This window comes from Vidua chalybeata, chromosome 10 (assembly GCF_026979565.1).
Source record: "Vidua chalybeata isolate OUT-0048 chromosome 10, bVidCha1 merged haplotype, whole genome shotgun sequence".
In the NCBI taxonomy this organism is placed as follows: domain Eukaryota; kingdom Metazoa; phylum Chordata; class Aves; order Passeriformes; family Viduidae; genus Vidua; species Vidua chalybeata.
The window spans coordinates 12,710,831-12,736,758 of NC_071539.1; the positions used below are offsets into that span (position 1 = coordinate 12,710,831).

Sequence of the window (25,928 nt, forward strand, 5' to 3'; positions counted from 1 at the left end):
CCAGCAGAAGGAACATAAAAGGATTTTAGGTTCCTCTGTCAGCCTTTCTACTTAGGGATGCCCTTGGATATTCTTGCAAGAAAAACATAATCTAACTTAGCTAGACAAAGAAGGTGCAGTTTTGGTATCTTTAAACTCTTTGTTTCTTTCTTTGAGACAATTAAGTTCAGGGTCAGATTTTTTTCCTTTGGTCCTGCCCATATTGCTGCACTCGCATGCAGAAGACGATCTACTGTAGGAAATCAGGTCTAAGGCTATTTGGTGAAAAATTGTAGGTCACAGCACGTGGTGGAAAGAAAACTATGCTTATTAATATGGAAATACTGTCATCGGTAATCCTTGGAGAGTCTACCAACAACGAGGTCCTCATGCAAATGAAGTTTATTTTGAGGTTTACTGTGGGCCGAGTTACACTTTTTTTTCTCCAGACATCTTGCCTTAGTTTTGGTTTCATCAATCTGCACATTTATATAAAGAAGACTGTCTCAGTATAATTCATGAAGTTACTAGTTTGTGAGCTGGAAGTGTGGATGCAATTTTTCACTACACTGAACTTGCTACCTCAGGGAGTGCCTATCAGGTAAACCAAAGGAAGTAAAAGGGAAATGACAAAAGACAGGTGTAAAATTAAGTGAACAGTTATGTCCTAAATAGAGTTCTTTACAATACTGCTTAATGCAATAAAAATAGAAATAATGGCTGATGTTATTTTATTGAAGGTTTTTGCAGAGGCAAGTTAGCTTATGGTACAAGAAGTGTGTAATTGCAGAGGGCATGTTTTGGATCAATTTCATCAATTTCTGTAATGCAATTTATTAAAATATATGAAAAGATTGAAATCTTGCAGAGACCCCTGGACGTGTAAAAAGGGAAATAAAGTTTGAATCTTATAAGGCTTGATTAAAAAACAAACCCCAAACAACCCATTAAAAATTTTTGCATCTTAGATTTACACACAACAAAGAACAGCAAATTCTAAGGAGACTACAACTGAGCTTACCTCAGTTCTAAGGAAGAAAGCTTTTTTCTTGAACTCTTTTAAGTGTTCACGTGTACAGTCGTTTGAAATGATTTACCAGGAGCTCTTCATAATCAAGTTGATGCATAATCCAGATTGTTCATGATTTCATAGTGCTAATGGGGAAATATAGCAGTTTCTGATTTTATTATGTTGAAGTTGGAGAGTATTCATGTATTTCTGTATTGTTTCTTTATTACCTTTGGTAGACCATTAGGAATTTTACTCAGCAATTAAAGACCATTTTTTTGATGTGTCAAATAACCTTGAATTTTTAATGTTTGAAAATGAGGATTAAATATCCCAGAGCCATTAATTTTGTGGTCTGCTGACACTTCCTTGAAAAAGCTCTAGTGTAAATTGCAGATCAGCAAATTCCCTGCTGTTAAGCTTACAACGCGCCTGGTTTTATAATTCCACCCAGCTGATTTAAAAATGGGCTTTCACATGCTCATTGGTGCAGTGCGAAAGCACCTTGCAGGAAGCGTTGGGTTGATCTCCATCGGGCCGTGTAACGAGTCCCTTGCTGCAACATCTCGCCCCTCCCCTAAGCAAGCAGCACACACCGAGCAGTGGCTCTGCTGGAGTTGCTTCTGTTTTCATGGAGGAGATAGCAGTCCTTGCACTGCAGCAGGTGGAGCTGCCTTGGATCTAACCCGGGCGTCTGGCTGAGAGGATCTGAGTATTACTTTGGGCCGTGAGACAGTTGTCACTTCAAGCTGGCGCTAACGTAATTAATTTAAAGCTGACTCAAAAATTTTAAAAATGGACACGGGATTTTTTCTTTGTTTTTTTTATAAGATCTGGTTTCTAACGTGAAGCAATATTTTTCCTGAAGGATTCAACCTATTTATATAAAGGCTTATTTTTGAACACTATGGACCTAGATTAAATGTCAAAGACAGGCAGCAAGCAGCGCTTACAGAGGCATTTTTCTGGAATCTCAGTCACGGATCGATTGAAGTGCACAGGGTCTGAAAAAATGTCTCCTAGCATAAAAAACTTGGATTGTTTTTCTCCGATGCTATGCCACTGTAAAGTAGCATGTACCAACAACACAATATCTTTAATGTTTGGATGTAAGGTGGGTCTGTAAAAGGACTTTCCTGGAAATGTAAGCTGCATTTAATGAATGATTGCCTTTGTGTCTAATGTAACTGTACCTTAAATTTCTGGTTAAATAAGTGTGTGTTTTGTTCCATGCCTTACTCAATTATCTGAGCTCTTAGTGATGGAGACATAAGTAATGAATTATCATGCCTACTGTTTAAAGTTCCCTTTGAACAACATTTTGAATTTAGTGAATGCCGCATGTAAAATGTCGTCATTCTTCATTAATCAGCATTAATCATCATGTAATCAGTTTATTGCACTTGCCTTTCATTTTCTTCAGCTGTAGAGAATTAAATACACAGGAGACTTGCACTGAGATACAGGGCTGGAAATGCCTCCTGACATCATTTTGATGGAAGCAATTGTTAGTGGCAGGTTTGGGTTTAACAGTGCCCTCGGGCATTTAGTCATTTTAGGACTACATCAACTGTTTAGGTTTCAGAGGAATAAAACATATATAATTGGTAATAATCAGAATAGTAAACATCATGTATTCAGTGTTGTGTCAAAATTGTTTTTTAAATTTCTTTTCAGTAAAATTAACACGCAATGTCGAGGATATGAGGAGACTGTAGTACTGGAAAGCCACTTGAAAATTAAAGGGATATGTGTATGAAGTTACTTTTGAGGCAGAAATTAGGAAATCTTTATCTCTAAAACTTTCTTTATATATTTAGGGTTTCCAAGTCGTGTTTGTTATTTTTAACAAAAAATATTTCAACTAGATTTTGTTTTATAAAGTGGGGTCAGTTGTGTGTGTACATATATACTCACATATATGCATGTGTGATGCATTTATATATACATGTATATACACATATACGTATCAGAAAATCTTGATGGTGAATAAATGTCACCTATGTTAGGAGGGAGGAATCGAAATTTTTATGGCTCTTTTGATAGTATAAATATTGTAAAACTTAAAGCTTTATTTACAGGAGGAAGACTTTGCCTTGTTGTGGGTTTGCTTTTCCTTCCTGTGTCCCAAGCATTTTTCAATTGGAAATATGTACCTATTTATTGATGCCGTTTGGAACCTACTTGATATAACCCTAAGGTTTCTTCTTTTTTTGTGGAACTGCACACTCTTTATTTATGTGATATGCTCATGTTTAAACAATCATCTTGGGAAGAAAACATTGGAATGAAAATACTCTGGGGCTGGATTTTGCCCATTGAGCTGCAGAACAGGGATGCTGTTCACTTTAAGAGCAAACTAAAAATACCCAGCGAGAGCGCAGGCTGCACTCGGGGCATGGAGCGGCGGGGCCGAGCGATGGCGGCGGCCCCTGCGCGGCCGCAGCTGCCCGCGCGCGGGGCGGCCGCCGGGGGGCGCTGCAGGCGCCTTGTTCGCCTTCATGGCGCCCTTGGGCAGCGCGCCGGGCGCGGGGCAGGGCAGCCGCGGCCTCCCGAGCGGGGATCGCTCGCCGGGGGCGTCTTGGAACGCCTCGGGCTGTTTGTGCACAGGCTCGAGTTATCTGCGAATGAGCACGGCTTGCTGTTAATCCCGAGTGGGAGCTCCGTGCTTCCTGCCTGCTGCCGGCATTGTACCTCTCCCCTGCCCGCATCCCAGAGGAGCGGCAGGATTCCTGTTTGAACAGTGACTTGCTGGCAGTGCAGGGAGATTTTGCACCCGGCACTTGTCAATTTTTGTATAAAAGTTGTAGGGCTGGATAGTACTAAAAATAAAATGCTCTTGTCCTCTGAGAAGATGCAGCCTTTGAATACCAAGTAAATATTTAGAATTGAAATAGCAATGCGGGGTACCTGTACCAGTCCTTCACATAATGAAACAATCTCACACAAGTAATCACACAAAGTAGTGTTTTCAATTTTCCTTTTTAGCCACATGAAAAGAACATTCACAATCTGAGCGTTCCTTCTTTATTCTCTTTTCCTTGGCCTTCTGGAACAGGTGAACTTGATGACGAGTATTTCTGGAGTTTTTGTAAATATATATACTTATCTTCAACTGTTTTATTGTTTGTGGATGTCCATGACACGAAGCATTACATAAAGAAGTTTAACACTAGTTGTGCATTTTGACATATGATGGAACACTGTGACCTAAATAACCATGTTATAAGCACTTATGTTCAAGATACAACGTCAAACTGAAACTGTTCACAAAGGGTGAAATGCCTTATGTCTTTGTCATAGCTCTAGTTATTGGAGAAAACGTAGTGCTTTTATTTGAGAATGAAGCAGTCAGTTACTCAAAATACTGAATTTATGTTTGAAAACGCAAATCCAAAGATCAAAAACCTTGTTCCAATATTGCAGATCATTCCGTTTATCGTATGCCTAAGTTGATAATAATACTGAATGTCCTATTCCATGATCAGTGAAGAAGTTTTAAAAAGACACAAACACTATAATCTTTTCTTATATTACTTAAGTTTCTTTTGTTTTTCACAACCTTTTAACTTAACAGTATGAATTGCTGTTTACTTGCAAAGAGATTTTCTTTGGCTTTCATAGTCTTCTTGTTTTTTACAAATAAGTTTTCAAGTTGACTTCAGTTCTGCAATAGTGGAGCATACCTTTAGTTTTGTCTCCTTTTTTTCCTTTGTGTGGAAGGCACTATTATTTTTCTAAACACTAGTTTCTAGTTTAGCACTAGACTGCAGGAAAAACTTGTACAAAATGCATTAGCATCTTTAATATATTAATTTTTGATTAGTTTTTTTAGCAAGGTATGCAAAATTTTCTGTATTGTTGCTTTTGTTATTAGAGTTGTTGGAAGTTATTTTCTGCTGAATGGTGACAGAGTTGTGAAAGCTGGGGGGATGTGAGAGCTGTAGGTATTCAGTCTTCTCTACCTGTTTGTTTTTGACATTGCATCCAGGTCATTCTTTGCAGGAGTGGAAGTGTTGCATGTCAAACAGTGCTTCACAATAATTTTAGTTGCTGGAAGGATCTTTGGAAGGGTCCTTTCAGATTTAGTTTAACTGGTTAAATGGAGAAATGATTAAAAAAGAACAAATATTTAAACTTGGGGAATTGTGTGCAAATGATCTAAAACTACTTGGTTTCATCATGCTGCCTGTTCATACTGCCTCAGAAAGGGTCTGGCCTGTGAGCTTGTGTATATTTATCCAATTCAAATTATTACATTTACTTAAGTCTTCTTTTATTCTTAAACTCCTTGTAACCACGGTTGGACCTGTACAAAAATGAACCTGTACAGGTTGGACCTGTGTGAAAATGAAAACTTTACCCAGGGACAGACTGTAAGTCAGACTCTGCTTTCCTGGGATTTGTTGCTTTTGTTGTTGGAAGTGAGCAGTAGCTTGGGGGTTGTATGGCTGGTGGGTGGGGATGGCTGAAGTCTGGAGAAGGAAGGGAGTTAGAAATATTGTCTTTTAAAAATACAGAGAAGACTGTAGTCCTCAGGAAGACTGAAGTGAATCTGTTAGAATGGGTTTCCTAAAACCTTTCCGTGCTTTTCCTGTGAGCAGGTGTTCTCTGTTCTGGTAAATGGTGCTATAAAATGTCCAGAAAATCCTTGTTTGTCCTGCATATTGTTGCAGATAATTTGGTTGTTCTTATTTTTGTCTAACTTTGCTTGGGCTGAGAGTTGAAGCAAGGATGTTGTGGCCCTGAAAAATGATTTCATTGTGATGAATTGGGTTCATTTCTGAGTTTCATTTTTTGAAAACTAGCACTGGTTTATTAAAGTAAATGGATTTTTCAGTAGTTTACACCAGTGACCATAGAGTTTGGTGACATTTCAAAACTTATTGAGGGTATAATTTAGCCTGAAGATATCCTGGTAACTATGTTGCATCAAAAAAGAAATATTTTAAATTAATTTTGACACACTTGTATTATGCAACAGAATCCTCTGGGGCAGTGTCTCTGTCGGAAGTATGTGTTAAACGTTTAGCACTTAGTTGCTTTGGATTTAAAATTAAGGTTATAAATTGTAAAGCAGTCTATAAAGCTCCTTAAAAAGGAGGTAAATTACTTGGCCACTATGTAATTGAGTGCTGGGCGGTGTGCAACTGAGACTGCCTGCCAGTTCAGAGCTGCTTTGCCACACCTTTTTCTTTCCTTTGATGAGTCCCTTGCTCAGCTGGCCCTTGTAAATTAGGCTCTCCCTGGAGCCTGGATTTGGGTTTGGGGTTACATTCTATTATTTGTAAGCAGCATAATGACCTGCTCCTAGCCACTGGAGGTGAGTTAGCCGTAACTCTTTACCTGCTTTTCTCCTTGTTGTGTGCCTCAGCTTGTCATGAGCCACTTCAGGGAACTACAGAAAATTTGTTACTGCTGGAAGAGGGGAAGAAACATTCTGCTGGATAAGCTTGCTGAGCTTGCTCACTGTCTGAAGTCAGCTGTGTGCTCCCAGCAAGGGGCAGGGAGATGAAATTGTACAGCCTGACCAAGAGCAAGTGAATGGGTTCTGCTTCTTCAGAGCCTGGCTGCCCTTGGTGGGAGCTGGGCTGTACTGTGAAATCGTGTCTTAGACCCCTGTGGAGGGGAACTTGCACAGGGCTTTGGATGCAGCAGCACGATTAACTCGGCATGGCTGGAAGAGCTGACTGAGTTCTTGTTCAGGGCTGGCAGCTCCTGAGAGAGGAAGGGAAGGGGCAGTGGTGAGTGGTGGCTGTTTGACCAGCCAACTCACTTGAAGGGGCTGCCTCAGACAAGAGGCACTGTATTCAGGGCTGGTGCTCTGGAGTAAGCAGTAGAAACACTTCCATGGAGAATTAGCTGTTACAAGATACAGTAGTTTGCTTTGCTTAAAGCACTTTGCTCAAAAGTAGTTTCTGTGAAGGGCTATGGTACCTTTCAGAATAGGTTGTAGTGTGGATAGTATGTTTTCATGCACTTCACAGAATCACAGAATCAACAAGGTTGGAAAAGACTTTTGAGATCCCCACTCCAACCTTGTCAACCACACCACAGCACTGTCTTTTCTTAAACAACTTCATGTCAAATAGTAACATTAATCTCAAATACTACATCAAAATCTAAGTAGCAGTTCACTTTTAAATTTTTTGGAGAAGATTGTAGTCTCTGTCACTGCCTTTTAGGAGAGAATTCTTTACCACAACATTTTTTTTCATTTTTAATCAAAATAATGAAATACTGATCTATTAAAAGTTCATATGCAATATTATAAGCACTGATACACTCTATAATGTAAACATACATCTATTAGTGAAATCTAGAGCCTGTTTGCATTCAGTCATGTTCAAGTATTTGTTTCTAATAAAGTACCAGTTTCTAATAAGTATGTCTGATTTCAGGAAAAAAAGCAAGGTAATTCTGTGCTTTGTCTAAAGATATTAACTGTTCTGTAAAGGAAATGAGTTTTGATTGACCTGTGACTATTTGACTAATTAGTGTGTTCAGGGCTTTTTTGTGAATGTTGTTGTGTGTGCCCTGGCCACCACAGTAAAACTGGAATGATCCACATCTAGCTTCTACAGGATCTTGTTTGAGATGATCTGGAAACTAAATCCACTTTCACATCATTTCCCTGTATTTCATAAAGAAATCAAAGCTCAAGGTCTGCTAGGGATATTTTGGATCACAAGTACTGCCTTCATCAGTGGAGCAGGCTGCTCTAAGCTCTACATTCTCTGCTTTAAGTCCTACATTCTCTGATGCTGCAAGACATTTTCTCTGCTTCTTGGAGCTTCAGTGTTTATTTTCTCTAATTGCTAATGTGGTCTAATTTATACTCTGGTAACATACCCTTGTATTTTTGGCCAACACTTTGTTTGAATTATAATTCTTCTCTCTTTCCAGTGTTTAATATGGCTGCTCTGGAGAGCTAATGTCAACTCCTTTCAGGGCTTTATTTTGATAAGTCAAAAACAAGTCAATCTTAGAAAAAAGATGAATGGCAGCAGTCTGAGGCTGAGCAATCTAACATCTCACTGCTGCAGGGAAAGGAAAGAAAAAGAACTTTTATATTCTGGTAGTAGTGAGCTATTAAGTTGATTATCTCATGAATTCTCTCTGGTGAAAATGGAAAAATTAGAGCTTTTTGAGTAACCATTGCAATTTTTCTTAACTGTCAGACTTCACCTTCTCTCCTTTGGTACATCCAGCTGAGGAGAAGGTCTGAAAGTTTTTGGAGTTGGGTTCTTGTGGTAACAGAAGTGGTAATGCTCTTGCTTTCTTCTTAGGAGTTATTTCTTAGGCTGGAAGAAGTGGGTCTTGTGCTTCTTTGTTAATTAGTATTTTTTGAGGAAATGCACTTGAATTGCTTCTACTTTACAGTTGGGTTAAGAATATGCCAAGCATTACAGGAGCTGATAACTGCTAGATCATTTCAAGCAGTTTCTTTGTAATTTGTCCTGTATATCTTAACTCTGTAATGTTGTAGGTGTTTTTGATGAAGGGAATGGATCTTTGTGGTAATCTGAAATGGAAATTGCATGTAACTCTTGAGAGGCCTAGAAGTTATGCACTGTTTTCAGATACTGCCATGGTGTAGTGTTCCTGTGCTTACAGACAAGTGGGTGACTTGCAGTTATCTACTGGGTTATGATATATAAAAGAATTACCAGGAAAATGTCTATTTTTGACTTAAGCTGTAGTATGTAGATCTTGGAATTTTGTTTAAAAGAAACCCTAAGGAAATATCTTCTAAATATGCTAAATATCACAATAATATCCTAAATGTACAGGAATAATTTTTCCCAAGATTAAAATGAGTATGTGTTTAGAAGGTTTTTCTGTACCTTTAATAATATGACATGCTTTCCCTATAAACTATTAGTAACTATTTATATACTTGGGAGTATAGTAGTAATGAGTGAAAGTGAATGTGCTTAGAAAATGTTGGGATGTTTCTTATGGACACAGTAAACCCTGCAGGGGTTTAGGTAGCTTTATAGTAATGCCAGGTGGGACTAAAAGGGCTGGAACATTTTTGGATAGGATCAATCTTTAAATTTAAAATGGTAATTATAATTTTTATTTATAGATTTTATTGCCTTGAAGTCAGCAAGGTCAGAAAAAGTCTGTCTGACTTAGGTTTTCTAGATAGTCTTTTCTCATTTCCATGGTGGTCTGAACTTCTGTAATTTTTTTTTCCAGAAATACCGCTATCAGGATGAAGATACACCCCCACAGGAGAACAGCTCTCCACACATTGCCAATGAGGTGACAGGTCCAGAGCTGGTTCATGTATCGGAGAAGAATCTGTCACAGATTGAGAATGTCCATGGATTTGTTTCCCATTCTCATATTTCACCAGTAAAGGTAAGCATTTTTAAATAGTGAAATGTTTTGGTATGCTCCTCAGGAATTTAATTTTGTGGGGCAAAAAAAAGCATGCAACACACCTCTTTCTGTTTTTTGTGGAACTGCTCAATTGTGAAATTTACTTAGTATACATTAAAGCTTTGCCCTACACACTTTCTAACTAGACATGCATGGTAGTAAAATGCCCAGAAAACAACTATAGGTAACTTAAGATTTTGGATGCAGTTTTGAGGGGCACTGGAGTTCAGGCTGTTGGTTTCGTTTTGGATTTTCAGTCAGAAACCTGTAGAGTCAATTCTGACTTTGTTTCTAGTAAATATTTTAATTGAGGATCTATGTGCATTATGTAATAAACCAAGTGCCATATATGTCTCTTGAGTTTTTCAGTATGCAGCACCATTATTTGCAAGATTGCTTCAGTAACTTGAAGACAGATTTAAAGATTTAGACAACAAATTGAGTTTGAGGTTTGGGAGGGGGTAATAACAGGCAGTTTTATTTACTGTGTTAGTAGATAGATGTAGCCCAGTCATGTTCTGAATAGCACAGTGTTTTTGTGTGTCAGACTAAATGCTGTTTTCAGTAACATCTCTGAGTCTTTATGGCTGGTTTTGAGGGAAAAATGGAGAAATTATTTGATACTGGGGAATGTTAGGGCTTTGGAGCGATGAGATGGGCTTACCTTGTGGTAGGCTTATAGCGTGATACTTTTAGCATGAATTGTTTGCATGCAGCAGTGTCCTTTGTAGCTGCAAAGAACAAACACTGTTACATTGAGAGCAGCCCTGGGGAGAAGGACTTGGGGGTGCTGCTGGATGAGAGGCTGGACATGACCCAACAATGTGCACTCATAGCTTAGAAAGCCAAACATGTTCTGGGCTGCATCCAAAGCAGAGTGGGCAGCAGGGGAGGGAGGGACGGACGGAGGGGATTCTGCCCCTCTGTGCTGCCCTGCTGAGACCCCACCCACAGTGCTGCATCCAGCTCTGGGGTCCCTAACAAAAGGAGGACATGGAGCTGTTGGAGCAGGCCCAGAGGAGGGCACAAAGATGATCAGAATGCTGGAGCACCTCTCCTGTGAAGACAGGCTGAGAGTTGGGGCTGCTCATCCTGGTGAGCAGAAGGCTCCATGGAGCCCCATAAAGCGGCTGCAGGAAAGGTGGAGAGTGAATTTTTGCAAGGTCATGTACTGGTAGGACAAGATGAATGGTTTTAAACTGAAAGAGGGTAGACTTAGATTAGATATTAGTAAGAAATTCTTTCCTGTGAGTGATGAGGCCCTGGCACAGGCTGCCCAGAGAAGGGGTGGCTGCCCCATCCCTGGAAGTGTTCAAGACCAGGTTGGATGGGGCTTTGAGCAGCCTGGTCTTAGTGCAGTTTCTTCGAGCCTGTGGCAGGGAGTTTGATCTAGATGATCTTTAAGGCCCCTTCCAACCCAAACCATTCTATGATATTTTTTAAGAAAAAATATTTTCAACCTAGTTATATTTCCATTTTTTCAATTATGAAGAAAAATTTTGTTGAATGCATCACTTCTTTAGCATTGACTTGTAAGGATTCTGTAGAAGAGCCAACTGTAGTGTGTGAGTGCATTTAGTAATTGTTTTCCAGCATTTCTAAAAGTTTTAAAATGTATATGATGGTATTGAACCAGGGATTTTTACATATATCCCCACAATGAACTCTCAGTGTTTTTCCATAGTCTTCAGCTAGGCAAGCTGAATTCTTTAAGCCCTAATGAATCACCTTTTAGAAGTGGGCTGTATTGCCCTCTGAAGAGCCTTCTGAGAATACTCATGTGACAAAGCTTTCGTTTTTGGGAATGGCTAGAACTTCAAATTTTCCGTGCTTGTGTAGTTAGACACAGTAACACACTTTCACATGTCTAATTCCCTGAATTTATTGATGTTCAGAAAGTAATGAAACACCTTCTATGTGCAACCATTAGAAATAAATAAAAGTCCTCTTTCTCTGGGGACTTCAGGTCAACTCTGTTTATTCACAAGCTTTTCCTAATTCTTAGAGCCATTGGTCTTGCCTTTTAGAAAGCATAAGGGGAGCTCTAAAACTGTCTGGAAGAAAGAAAACTACTTGCAAAATAGAATTAAGCAGAATTAGGAATTAAGTATAGTTACAAAATATGGTGAGGCCTTTTCAAAATCCTCTGTGTCTTAGGTCTCTGAGGAGGATTGCTGTTATCTGTCTCACATTGGTAAATGCTGGGAAATCATCACTCAATAGGGAAGAATGTTCATAAGGGAAGTATTACCACTCAGTTTGTATTACCATTTTTAGCATATATCTGATTATTTTCAGGTAACTCCTCTCTGTTAATTTCAAATCAATGTATGGTAAATCGAAATTGTTCAAAGCTTTGTTCATCTGAAAACTGGGGTGGGTGTTCCAGGTTTCAGTTGTTTTACCAGCATTTTGTGTAATTTTGAATTCTAATTCTAATTGACTGCTGGCTTGCTCCTCTACTGAAGAAAAAACCCAAGGTTGTTGTTGTATTATTAGCATAGCTGGTCTGCTCTGCTTTTGGTCTGATGATCTACCAGGTGTTCATAGTTTTAGCATAGCTCTGCTGAAGATCAGTTTAGCAACAACAGCTCTGATTTAAGAGTACTTTGTGTGATTTATTTGGTAGGTTGGCTTGGCACACTCTGCAAGGACCAGGTCTTGGCTGGTATACGAGAGCTCAATCAGTTTTCTTCAATATTCATTGCTTAAGAAAACTAAATGTAATAGAGAATGTCGTGTTTATGACATGAATAAAATAGTAAGAGGAGTTAGGTTTTTGTTTTAAATATAAATGTTAAATGCACTTAAAATTTCAAATACAGAGTTAGTAGTTTGAAGAAGTCAGTGGTTTTATGATTATATATTGGTTTTTCAAGCGATGCTGCAGAGGGCAGTAGAATTGGATTTTCAGGAATACCTTCTGGTATAGCAAGCTCTCTGCAGTATGGAGCAATTATATAGAAGAACAGAGGAAGAACAGAATTTTGATCTTGAGAGAAGCTTTCAAATACTCAAAGACTTAAAACAGCTTTTATAACTTGCTTGAGCAGGTGGATACTATTTCAAAGAGTAGTTTTCAATGACCAAAAATACAAATGTGTATCCCAAATTTTTAGATGATCAGTATGTGATTGCTATTTATCAAATATTAAGTACTGTAGTAAATGAAGATGGCTTATCTTCTTGACAGGGGAATGGGCTACCTCAAATTCAGATTGGGTTAAAATACTGCATTTTTGCAATAAGCATAAAGTAAGAGAGACAAGCTATACTGATTTAAAGTTTAAATAAGACTTTTTGTCTTGTTAGAGTGGAGTTTTGTCAGTCTAAGAAGAAATGTTTACTTCCTATGTCTCAAGTAACAAGGAAGTAAACTCGGCCCAGGAGATTGTGTCCTCTGTTCTCTAGTATTGTGTGAAATAGAACGCTAATGCTGTAAAACAGCTTTTAAAAAAGTATTTAATGGTAGGAGAATCATGAAGAAATAGTGAAAATGGTCAAACTTCAAATCCTTCATAAATATTCTGTCCCAAAGTTTTTGAAGAATATGTTCAGGTAGGTAGGCAGCTAATACCAGAATTTCTTCAGCTGGGAGTTTCTAAATTCTCCCTGGGAACGCGTGGCTCCAACGTGAGGTCCCGAGTTCTGAAATGCGCTGCTCTGCCTTGGCCGCGAGGTGGCGACGCTGCAGCGGGGTTTGCTGCGATGTAACCCTGGGTGCAGCGCTGGGGGACAGTGAGAGCACGGCCCCTTCCCAGGGACGGGTTTGGAGTTAAAAGATAGTGCTATTAAACAGCTCCCGTCAAGTGAAAACGGTCACAGGTATGAAACGGTATGATATGGTACCAAGCAAGCTTTTAAATTGTGGAGTGGAAGCTGAAGTTTCCTATCAAGGAAAAAGCTTTGAATAACAGGTTATTACAGGGCTACAAAATAGTGGATGACAGATTATTTATCTCATATATATGATGTAGCATGGTAATTCAGTATTTAAGTGTAGAACCTGATTGGGGCTTCCACATATTTCTGTAATATGTTAGTGTATTTTGTGCTGGTGTTTGGGGCTAATATTTCACTGTTAATGCAGAAGCTCTAAAGGAAACATGTAATAATTTGTAATCTGCTAAATATATCTTGTACTGGAAGAATACACCATGATAAATCTTATCCTGCTCTGAAATAAAATCTTAATAGTGCAATATTTAATGCATTTCCATTAAATCGATAATTCCATTTGAAATTTGCACAAGTTCTTAAAAACTTTTCAAAGTAGTTGAGAAGTTTATAAGTGATATTATCATGTGGCTGCATGTGGTAACAGGAAGCTAGACTTACTGGTTGAGAAAAGTTTCTGCTGTTCTTGTTCCTTTAATCAAATCTTTGTCAATGATCTGTCTCTGGAGATTTTCACCATAGCACCAATCTTCCAAGGGTATGAGGAAAATGCCTGCACCTGGTTTGTTCCTTTCATGTGTCACAGATATGGACAGCTGAGCAGAAATGTTTTAGTTGGAACATTGTACTGGCTTTAGTCTAGTGAGGGCCCTAAAATTGCTTATTCATGCTATACATGAAAATTTTAATTACTGACTGAATCATACATCTATAAGCTAAAGACATTCTACTGGTTGAATATTTGGTATCTCTAGAACAGCATCAGTGGAGTAGGAGAACACTCTGGGAATTGTGAGAAGTAGGTTTGGGTTGGTGGGGGAAGTCTTTAACTTGTAGTTCCATAATCACGGACTCTAGTCTGTATTTCATGCTGCACAGTTGGCCACTTTCCTGTCCTCACATGTTCCCAGGAATGGTCATCCCTGTACAGGGGGTGCTGGGGACAGGCAGAGCAGGGATCAGCCTTCCCATTGCTGGCTGCCTGTTCCACCTCCTGCACAGACCTGTCATTCTGGCTGGGGCTGTTGTATTCTGCTACAGCACTTGTGCTTCAGGTGATGCAGTAAAAATCCCCACTTCCCTTTACCAAAGGGAACATGTGTATTAATGTTGTTTATCCATTTAAAGCACTTGGAGGACTCTTTTGTGTTTACATAAACTTATGTCAGTGAATAAAACTATGACTTCATAATATTAGGCCATTAAATGCAAAGGAATTACTGTTTGCCTATCTCTGAACAATGAAATGCTTCAAACTGAGGTGAAGTACTGTTCCCCATTGAATAAAAGATAGAAGTTTTACCCCCAAATTCTAACCAAAGGAATCTTCTTGTCCAGGTGAAGCACCCAGGGAATACCTTTGGAGGAGTAGCTCTGCCCAGTGCCTGTGTCCTTGTGTTTTATCTCTGCTTACCCCCTGCAGTGTCAGATCTGGGAGAAAATATTCAGGCTCAGTTTGCATTAGAGTGCAAATAGTCTTTTATTAGAATAAAAGCAGTAAGAGAGAGTTTACCTTTGTCTCTGTGAACCTCTGTTGGAGCTTGTGATGGTCTATTGAGCAGGGAAGGATCACGCTACACCTTCACTGCTGAGAGAGGCAGTAGGTTAGTTGGGCGTTTTATTTGACCTAGTGCTGAGTGCCTCTAGGTTGAGAAGTATGTCCTTCAGCCTTTCCTCTTCTCTTGCTTAGAAGCAGCAGCTTGTGATTTTGTGCCCCATATCCTGAGCTTTGTGAAGTGAACACATAGTTTCAAAAAAAAGTCTAATAGTGTGTCAGCGGTACCCAAACCTTTGCCGAGGCAGGCTTTGTAATCCTAGCACAGCAGTTCTGCTGACTACATGCACTGTCTGTGGAATAAATACCTTGTACCCACTCGGTGTATGCCTGCTTTTTTTCACATGTTTAGTCATCTTTGGAAAAGTATTTTCAGGACCTAATGGTATTTAAGCTTAATGGTTTGAAATTAACCCTGATTTGAAACTGCTTATCTATTAGTGCTGCAGTGCTGTGTAATAGCCCACTTACCCTGACTGTGGTATCACAGGAATGAGATATGGCAAGGTGGTACTTGTTCTTAAAATAGCTTCCAGCAGGGAGAGGAGAAATTGGAACTCGCTCTCATTTCTGTTCTGGCAAAACACAGTGAAACTGTTTTGAAGAGCAGAACCAATGAGCATGTGGAGAAATGAGAGATGAGAAAGCAATGAATGCATTGCAAAGAGAATTTCTGCTGCGCAAATCGCTTAAAGCATGTGCTTAAAGATCATCTTGTTGATGTAGATTTCTAGGATTTTTAGATGCACACAATGGATGCACTCAAAAAAGATTATGGAGAAACTTAAGCTGTCATGAAACAAAAAAAAATAATTTTCATATTTAGTTGTTAAAAAAAACAAAGCAAACAAAAATTCTCCACCAAAACCAAACCAACAAGAGAATGAAAGTAAAGGGTAAGGAAGAAGATGGGTAATCATGGATGGAGGTTACCAGAAGGATCTCAGAAGAACCTGTGTTCTCATTGCATCATCATTCCTGCATAAGAGGAATAAGAGCTCAGGGTTATAACAGATTAATGGAATAATCATCTCAGTACTCAATTTACAGTCAAAAAGGCAAATGGAATACAAGGAATAATCAGCGAAGCAAATGGGAATAAAACTGAATTATCTTATCACTCCAGAAATCTCCACCATTCATTATCTTGATTAAGAAGGCAAATTTAGATACTCAAAGAAGAACAACAAGAATGGTCAGAGGGCAGCTACTGTGGAATGAAGAATGAGCTAGTTTGACCCCTCCATTTGGTAAAGAGTTGACTCAGGAGATACCAATGAAACTACAGTCAATAACACTGAGTCTCTAAAATGATGAAAATGACTAGGGAATGATTATTTCAGAAATGAAAATTTATATTCAGAACTATAAATTAGCAGGTGATAGTTGTTTTATAGCCTGTAAACACAGTGATCTACAGTCAGCCTCTGACTTTGAAATAATCTTTCAACTGCTGATAGTCTTTTGGTTTCTAGCTATACCCACCAAGGTATTGCAGCATACATTGCTTGTTTCTTCAATGGCAAACAAGCACCTTTATTTAACTCCTTCCCATTAAACTGTATGAAAATAGCTGTTATACAAATGTGCATATATATATATAAATGTGCATATTTACACATCCTTCCTTCAATGCTAACAATCTCCTTTCCATGTGAACCCAAATTTGGTGCTGATAATATGAATAGGTTCCCTTCTTTTTATCTCCTGGTGTTTTCTCTCCAATCCCTTCTGTTTTCTCAAGTGCTTCCCCAGAAGTCTTTCAGAGCTAGTGAAGCTGCTGTTAACCAGCCTTCTCTTTTAATTGGGAGAGCTTTTCTGCTCTCAGTGAGGCTAATGGTCTTTATGATTTGAACCATGTGGGTTCAGGGTTAGCCAACAGTCAAAGTAATTTTAACTTCCTCTTTGCTCTAGTAGATTTTCTTGTCCTGCTCTAGTCTGAGCAGGTAGGGGAGGTTAACCTGAAGATGAAGATACTGTTTCCATTTAGAAATCAAAGATCAGTTGACATGTAATTTGCAAGTTGGGTTATGATTGTGAAAAGGTTGCAATCTGTTACTTTTTTCTAAATTGAGAACTTTGTAAAGCTTTACCATCTTCATCAGAAAGTCAGTGCTTCTGGTGTTAGGAACATGCATAGAATAATGGGAATCATAAAGAAAACCTTGAAGATACTCTGAGGCTTATTTTTAGACTAGTATCGTACTTTGGTGGTCACACTTGAGAGGAGCTGTTATGCAGTCTTTAATTAAAATGCATTGCCCAAGTTCTTGATAGGTTCCTGATTTTAAACTCCTGTGGTTGAAGAATGTGGAAATACATGCAAAAGTGTCAGTTTGTGTTTTATAGTAAGAAGCAGTTGACCAAATCTGCCCAGTTCTCTGTGAGGATCTGCTCAATAAATTCTTGTCAACAGAGACAAGATAGAAAAACTGTAACAGATGGACTGTGGATTAATCCAAACATTAGAACAACCTACGATACAGTAATCAACATCAAGTCGTCCTAGAAAGGGGTTGCACTGTTTTCACCCGAGATTTTCCCTGAGCTCTTGGTGCAGTTGGGTTCATTTTGATGACTGAAGCAAACCTAAGGAGACTTGCATTAAACACAAGATGTTTTTGTCAGTCTGGCGTGCCAAAAAGATGGGCAGGAGGTTCATGAGCAGGGTGCGGAAGACCAGGCAGTTTAATCTGCCCAGATTGGTAGGTTGTCTGAGATGTATTGTGAGTAATAAGGTAATGATCTTTTATATTAAATATTTATACTAAAATAGCTCATTATAGAATAATTGTGCTGAGATGTTTACTTATAAGTTGGTTTCAGCAGTAAGATATGTACTTTTAATTGGTTATGTAAATGCCATTTGGTCAAGAACTATCCTTCAGTCCTGTCTGAACTAAAAGTTAAGACAGACTTTATAGCATCTCTTAGCAGAAAGGGTTAACAATTTTTTTTTCTCCACAGTATTTGTGTCCTGAACTCCTGGGCTTTGGTTTAGAATACTGCATATACTTGTTTATGAGACTTAAACTTATGCCAGAAAAAGTTTGTTCAATCAGAATTCTGAAAAGTGTAAGAAAGAAACATGAGTTTGTATCTAAATTTTCAGTATTTTTTTTTGTTCCCATGCCTGAAGAATTTAAGTTGTGTAGTCTTATGTTTGAATATCCAATTTCTGAACGTTTCTTTTGCCTCTTTTTTTGGTCGAAACCTAACTGATATTGAAAATAAAATAAGTCCATGTCATTGTTTTAGGCAATCCTTGAATTTTTTCTATAAGGCAATCAGGTTTTTATCCTTTAGGGTCTGTGCTTAGTTTAGCCAATACCCTGTTTAACCAAATGGTGGTAAAACTAATATAAGACACTTTTCAAATGCTTCAAGGGGACTGTTGGTTTTTGTTTAGAAAGGGTAGTTGAGATATAACTGCTGTTTCTGTTCACAAACAATTTTTGTTGCTGTGCCTTTTTAATTTTAGGTATGCATTCTTGTACAGTTATGCCCATGAAAACTTGATCTGAGAGTTTAAAATATAGTGTAATGTCGTGTTTTGACTTGTCTCAGCAAGCTGATAATACCAATTTGCTTGGATATAAAGTTAGAGGAATTCTAGTCCAAGTATTTTATGTTTATTTTTACATTTAGTAACCAATGTGATTACTGTATCTTGCTAATTGGCCTCATTACGAATAATATTACTCTGCAGCCTCTAGAAATGCAGACAAATCTTGCAGTAAATTTCTTAACCAGTAGAGATAGGTGTACTGATGTAGAAATCTTTAATCATGTGCTGTTTTGTTTTGGGGCAGGAATCTTTTCAAATCTGCAAATTCTCAATTCTTGCCTAACAGTAAATAGTGTTTTTTGTTTTGTTTTAGTGTGTGGTGTTTTTTGTTTGCCTTGTTTTTAATTTTAGTCCCATCAGATCAATAACCAGAATATGAAAAAGGGGTGATGGAAGTTCTTTTGGAAGTCCTCTTAGGAAGTCCTTTAGGATGGAAGTCCTTTTAGGACTTCCTGCAGTTTCCTGATGAGCCTCCCTATTCTGCCTTTTGACTCTGGCGGCAATCATTCACAGATGCAATTCCAGCTGTGACATCTGTGTTGATGATTTTCCTTTCTCTGTATATTGCTTTTTCTGTGCAAATAGAACTTTTTCCAGTTTCTACTTGTAGGTGTTTGACCCTCTGTTGAAATGCTCTTTGACTGGAATGAGCCCTTGTTTATACAACCTCCCACTGTTTTTTCAACTCTATAAGTGACCATTCTTCTAATCTGGACTCCTTTGTGCTATCCTGGTTTTGTGCCATCTGTAGAGCTATGCTTTGCCTTTATCTTCAGGTTGCTGTGTAGCATGTAGAAATCAGGGTTTTTCTCATCACCACAGTACCGGCGCCTTCTACAAATAACTGCCACTGTATCTGCTTAGGCGTCAGCAGATCTTGCTCGATATCGTTGCATCCATATGGAGTGTAGGTGACACAGATTGCTGCCTTGCATCACCAGCAGGATTGCATAACCTCTTCCTTAAGTACTTTTCTGGATTTCTCTCTCAGTTGAAATTAAATCATCATTGCCTCACTTTCAGGAAGCTTTTTATCCATATGATGCTTTCCTGAAGTGCTGATTTCTAAAATCACTTTGTAATTGATGCCATATTGGATTGTTGGCTGTGTGGGAATCAGCCTTGAAAGAAACTGCCTTGAAACACAGCAAACCTCTCTTATCTTCAGACAGATTGATATAACAGTAAAAAAGCCAGCTGCTTGATACATTTCTTGTCCATATATTGTGGTGTTCTCTTCCAGAATTTTGCACAATATTCTTCTATGTGACTTTGTATGGGGCCTATGGGGACAAACAGAGAGAAAAATGAATTCTTGAAGAAGTTCTTTTGAATGTTAGACAAATTCTTGTTCTCTAGGATATCTAATAAACTGTAAAGCAATGTTGACATTTAAGGCCATATGTAGAAAGGGATGGAAAATATTTTCACCTTGACTCTTTATAAAAAGACTTGGTACTCAAAGCATATCATTTGTACCTTGTTCCAAACACCTTCAGTCATAGCCAGGGATTGATCAATTTCTCTGGTAATAAATTCATAGCATTTTTCAGGCTAGGTATGTTTTTTATGTCTGGAAAAAGTTAGGGCTCAGGAAGTGCTGCAGTCTTCCTGTGAAAAAATTCCCATTATGAGAAGCATGTCCATTTGAAAGAGTGGTATCTACTGTGTCTCAGGCATTTCTCAACCTCCATTATCTATCTTATGCTCATAGCTTTAAGGACACTGCACAAGTCACATCCAGTTTTATATAACTTACAGTGATAAGCCATTGTATTTTATAAATATTAATAAAGTCTGTCTGAAAGGTGTGCTCAGAATATTGGCATGTGGTGTGCTATTGAGCTGGTGACTAGAAGTAAATGGTGCATTGATCTCGCTACGACACATTTAAATTAATGTACTTCTTATTTCTGCTTGTAATAGAAGCTGGCAGGAAAAAAAACTGTTACTCAGAATAGGATAGCTGTCAGTAAGAATTTGTTAAACAGCTGATTATGTTGCACCCAAGAAGTAAGTGAGAGAATTTGGTAACTCCACTAAAAGTCACATCATGAAGCAGTGGATTTTTAGAATTATGAATTATGTGGCTGTGTTGTAAGGAATTTTTCTGACTTTGTTTGTCATACGAAGTGTTCTCTTATTTTTTAAAATGTTTGCCCTGGTGCTATGATCGTGACTGTAGAAATATACCACAAATTGTTTTGATAACTTTTGGCTTTCCAGAGATGAGCTGGTATTGAAAGCTTTAACTACTTGAAAAACATTTAACTGATTTCAAAATAATCCCTCTGATGTGAGCTGGAGGATTTTTTTTTTTTTTTTATAGTTGGCTATATAAATTTGGATGGTGAGTTCTGTAAGGTAACTTGAGTTCCATATAATCTTTCAGCTAATTATTCTGAATTCTTTTTTTTTTGCTATGAAGAGAGCAGAGAAAACCTATAATAGTAATATTTGTCATGTGCATGGGAGATCAAAATAATCTTACTGGAAAGTCATTAGTGAATAGTAAGATTTTTTGGTTTTGAATTATTCTTGTGCTTTTGAGAAGTAACATTGAGTCAGAAAGATATATATATATATATTGTTTTCATAATATACTTACAGCAGTCACAGAAATTTGGTCATAGGTATTACGAATGTGACATGTTATTCACTGAATAAGAACAACAGAGTGTGGACTTGTAGTGTTTAATCTTAGTCTCTGATTTTCTTGAGGGTTAAAACAACACAAAACCACAGTAGAACAACTTCACTAGGAATCCTCTGATACACAACACAAAATGATTGTTTTGTGGCACTGTAATTCACTCCCTCTATAGTTGTTTTATGCACAAAAGAACAGGGAAAAACAAGAAGAAATTGGCAAAAAGTTGTTTCTTAAATATTTGTTTTGAACATGGTGTTAAAGTCACTTTGCTGTGTGGAATGGTTTCATAAAGACAAATCGGTGAAAAGTGCAGCTCTGCTCTATATTCCCTGTTTTATTTGCTTCAGGTTCATAATTTATGCAGGCAAGGAAGTGAAAAGATGCTATTGGATATTTCTACAGGCAGTGATTGAAACTTGGTTATTTTTGATCTGTGCTTTCTCCACCCAGTAGCTGTTATCATCCACCACCATCCTCATAGCTGTGAATTTGTAACGTTGTACTGTACCTGCTACCCAGTTTCCCTTAAATATCTGTTGGCAGCTAGGAAGAGAAAGCAAGGTTTTCATCCTGTGCGTTCTGAAAAGGAAAAATAAGGAAAACCTTTTCTTGCTGCCTTTTTTTTTTTTTTTTTTTAATTGCTCAAGATTATACTCATTGTAATCACAGGTAGAGAGGGAATGTAAGAGGTAGAAAGCCGTGGAAGAAAAATATCATCAGCTAGCAAGAATTTTATTTTCCTGGTTTGTAAACGATGCTGCTGTAATTCTATCTGCATTTTTTTTTTCCTGCTCATTCACCACTCAGCAGCTGGTAGGGAATTAAGACTGCCTGGCAACCACCTGCAGAGCTGCAGAGATGAATTACATTTTCGGAAATAACACACTCCTCTATTCTCGTGCCAGTCGAGGCAACGCTGGCTCCAGCCACAGCTCGGTAGGCCCCAAACAGAAGCAGTGGGCAAAGAAAGGCTCAACAGATGAGTTACGGGCTGAGCCTTCCCGGTGGCAGCAGATAGTGGCATTTTTCACTCGGAGACATGGGTTCATTGACTGCATTTCTGTTGCTGCCAGCTCCACCCAGGTAATATGCCACATGTTAAAGTGATTGTGTCTGCATGTTTTCTGGTTACTTGCTAGTCAGAAAGAGCAATTATTTATATATGCATGATTTCATATAATCTCTTATTTATGGATGGCATTTTCTGTCTGCTTTCATTTTCATATCTTAAAGAGCTCTGTATAATTTCTAGCATTAAAGCATGAAAATGGAAACACTAAATGAGGTCTGATTTTTATTTATTTTGCAAGTGATGAGCCTCCAGCAATTTAAAATATGAGATATCCTAATGAAACAGTGAAATATTGAAATGTAGTTTGCATTCTGCTGCCTAGCTCTGGAGGGCAATAACGTAGTTAAGAAATATCAATTCCATAGCTCTAGTAAGATGTCAAATCAAATAGACTACGTATTTAATGGTTAAGGAATTTTATCTAAATTAAATATTTAAAACCTTAACTCTAGCTAACACAACAAATTCAGTTCTGTAACAGCTTTCTAGGTTTTTTGGCTACTAATAATACACAGATGAAGGAATGTCTCCCTTACATACAGGGTGTACATTCAATAGTGCAGTCTGTAAGAAAAACATGACATTTTTCAACTTCACTGTCCATCTGCTCTATGTGATGTTTGTGTTAATAATCATTCAAAGTCAGGTAAAAGCAAGCAAGATTTTAATTGTGTGGCTTTTGGATGACTTCTTAAGGTTGACATTGAGAGAAGTTTAAACTTATTGGCATTAGAAAATTAGTATCTCTTTGGAAAATATGACTAAGACCTATGAACAATGCTGAAATGTCAGAATTATTTAAACATGGGAGATTAGGTTTGTTTGCTACTGTCAAGTGAAATTTATCATTAGTCAAGATGTCTTGAATGATTTAACCTGAAATACTACGAAAACTTATAAAATAAGGAAAAATTTGTTACCCTCAGACACTGCAATTTTATTAGGATAATTTCTGTCTGTTAGTGGTTGATTCAAAGATGGTAAACTGGCACTTCCTCTGAAGTCTGCTTATTATTACCTGTTTTTTTGCTTATGAATTTGGAATAAATAATGAATAGGAGAGCTTAAAGGGGAATTTTGACTTTCTTGTTGCATCTTGTACATGATGTGGAAGTTGGATCCTATAGTTTCTCTAATGGGTCATTTTACAACTCCAAGTGGTACATTAGGTAGACATAATAGCTTTTAAATACTGGGGTTATTTAAAGTAAAAATATATAGTATTAACCTTTTCAATAAAAATATAGTTCTCTCATTTGTTTAAAGCTTGAAGTAATATTGGAATGTGTGAAGCTTGCAATTGGACTGACTAGTCAGGCCTAGAAATCTGCTTATAAATAAAATATGGAATACGCTCTGCTTTGAATGAGGTTTGGACCAGGTAAAGTTCCTGAGATCCCTTCAAACTAAAGCCATGTTTCTGTGGATATCAGTGTTTGTTCTATTTTTCTGCTGTGGAAAAGATTGCTTACCTCTGGGAAAGCCTGCCAGATTTTTTCATAGCTCTGACAGTTCTTCATTAAAAATAACTGCTTATACATGTTCATGGCCAGAAGGAGGGGAAAAAACATAAAATATTTTGAAGCAGTTGCTAAAAAAACCTTAATGAGCATATTCAGAAGTCATGCACTAAAAACATAAGAGCTTGTTGAAGCTACTTCCTCTGGAAGGATGCTGTACTGTGCTCACACCTTATCCAGCCATTGCAGCTGTTCTAGCCTCAGGAGAGAAAAAGGCATTTGGAGGTTGTTCATTGTGGTGCAATTTTGTTTTTCAGTTCTCTTCAGTTTGTGTTCTGTGTTGTAGCATTCCGAACATTTTTGTTAGCTTTTATTCGTTCATTTGAGATGCACCCCCCACATTTGAATGTAATCACATTTCCAGAGTCCAAATAAGAAGTAGATGTGAAGTACTTCTCTAGCCTGGCCTGTAGAAATTCTACCTGTGATCGTGAGCTTTATCAAGGCATTGTTGGGACATCGTGATTTTTAACAGATACAAAATCATTTGGTGGTTTTTAAAGTAGCTGTCTCCTGCTTCCCCTGTGAGTCTGCTACGAAGCTCTCAGTTTTAACTGTCCCTTCATTTGCTTGGCTTCCTTGGATGGCATAAATTGGTCATTCTAGCTTTGCTCCCTCCATCTCCAGTGAAAGGGAAATGACTCCTGGAGATGGGACACGCCTCTCCTGCTCTGGGACCTGCTTGGGTCACCCTAGCCCCAGCAAGGTGGTAAGAGGACTTTGGATTTTGAGGTAGGCTCTTGTATCCTAAAGAAACAAGGCTGAAGTTGATGATGGATATGGTAACACTGCTTTTTGCTGTAGTTATCCCTTGGTTTATGTCCAAAAGAATGCACTCATGCCCAAGTGCATGGTGCCCAGCTAACCACACCAGACTTCTTTATGAGTCCTAGAAGCAGATTTAACATGCTCAGGAATTTGAGGCCTTTATGGTTTCTTCTTTCTCATTCTCTGTAATGTGGTGTTAGTCACTCCAATAGAAGAATTAATAAATTTGATTAGGAACTGATATATCAATTTTTGTCAGCAAATTTTAAAATTTCTTTAATAAAAGCCAAATCTCTGGTATAAAATTGAAGGTAACAGTAGAACCAAGCATATAACAAATTTATACTGTCACAAGGGTGAATAACTGTGCCATGAGCTTAGTAAATATACCATTATGCAAATGACAAATGCTGGTAATTTGAAGTGCTGCCCTAAGAAGAGATATGCATCAGTGTGTCAAGGATGATAACCTGTATCAAGATCACTGCTTTTCTCTGAAGTCTTTCCAGAGCTCTGAGAAGCCCCTGTTCTTGCCAGTCAACCCAGCTGTCATGTCTCAGAAAGCATTTTAACTGTTGGTATTTGGCCCATGGTGTGCTACAAATGCAGAAACTGATTTGTCTGAATTCCACATGTCATTAAACTGGTTCTAACAGCAATCACTGAGGCTTTTCTTAGCACGTAACTGAGCATGCACTTGCAGCATGTGATACTGAATTATTGTTTAGCTCCTTGACTATCTTGTGCTCATTTTTACTTCTGTTTTCTAGGATATATTTTAGGAAAGATGAAAATGATCAGGACAGAAAAATCATCCTAAATCCACTTAGCCATTTCAAAAACTTTATTTTAAATTTCAGAGCTTATCAACTGCTTTTGTGAGGAGTTTGAGCTCAGTCATTTCTCGACTTAGTTTATCTTCCTTTTAAGTTCTTGATAAAAGTTTTACTGCATCATTAGTCCTAGACTATTGCTCTCAGAGTCATTGGAGTATTGTGAACATAGATCTAGCACATACAAAATGCTATGTCTAATCACACAACAACATAGAGGTGTTGTAAGACATGTTAAGAAGATAATGATTAAAAAAAAATTAGGTCTCTACCCTAATCCTTCTGTTACTGTACGTTTCAAAAAACTGATTTCTTAGGGCAATATTTATTATCCTTCCTGTACTTTGATATATGTTGAAGTATTTATATATTGTTGCTGCCAATATTAAGGTGAATACAGGAGAAAGCAGCTTTAAATAGGACATGCTTTGGGTGATTTTCTCTATAACGATGCACCTTCTGAAACTGAAGCATGAGTTTTACTGACTAAGTTTCCTTCCTATTCTTGATTTTAAGCTATGTAAAATCACACAATTCTAAAAGTATGAGTTTATTTTGTAAATTAGTTCTGCCACTGGTTGCATTTTCTGTAAAGTGGCATTGTAGCAGTGATAAAAGCAGTATGAATTTATTCTGTAAGAGGAGTGCATTAATATGTGTTCCAATCAATACGCCAAAAAGCA

General features: G+C 37.9%; 1 protein-coding gene across 10 annotated transcripts in view; it reads left to right on the forward strand.

Moving 5' to 3' along the window:
• The window catches only part of DLG1 (discs large MAGUK scaffold protein 1), a 144,033-nt gene that overhangs the window by 43,684 nt on the left and 74,421 nt on the right, over window positions 1-25,928 (forward strand). For 8 of the 10 annotated variants that reach the window (XM_053951560.1, XM_053951561.1, XM_053951562.1 and 5 more), the window contains one exon: window positions 9,194-9,358. In XM_053951560.1, the coding sequence (XP_053807535.1) occupies window positions 9,194-9,358 (165 nt within the window). Of the gene's footprint in view, window positions 1-1,910; window positions 2,103-9,193; window positions 9,359-25,928 lie in introns of those variants that run through there. The other 2 variants (XM_053951565.1, XM_053951569.1) reach the window with 2 other exon arrangements.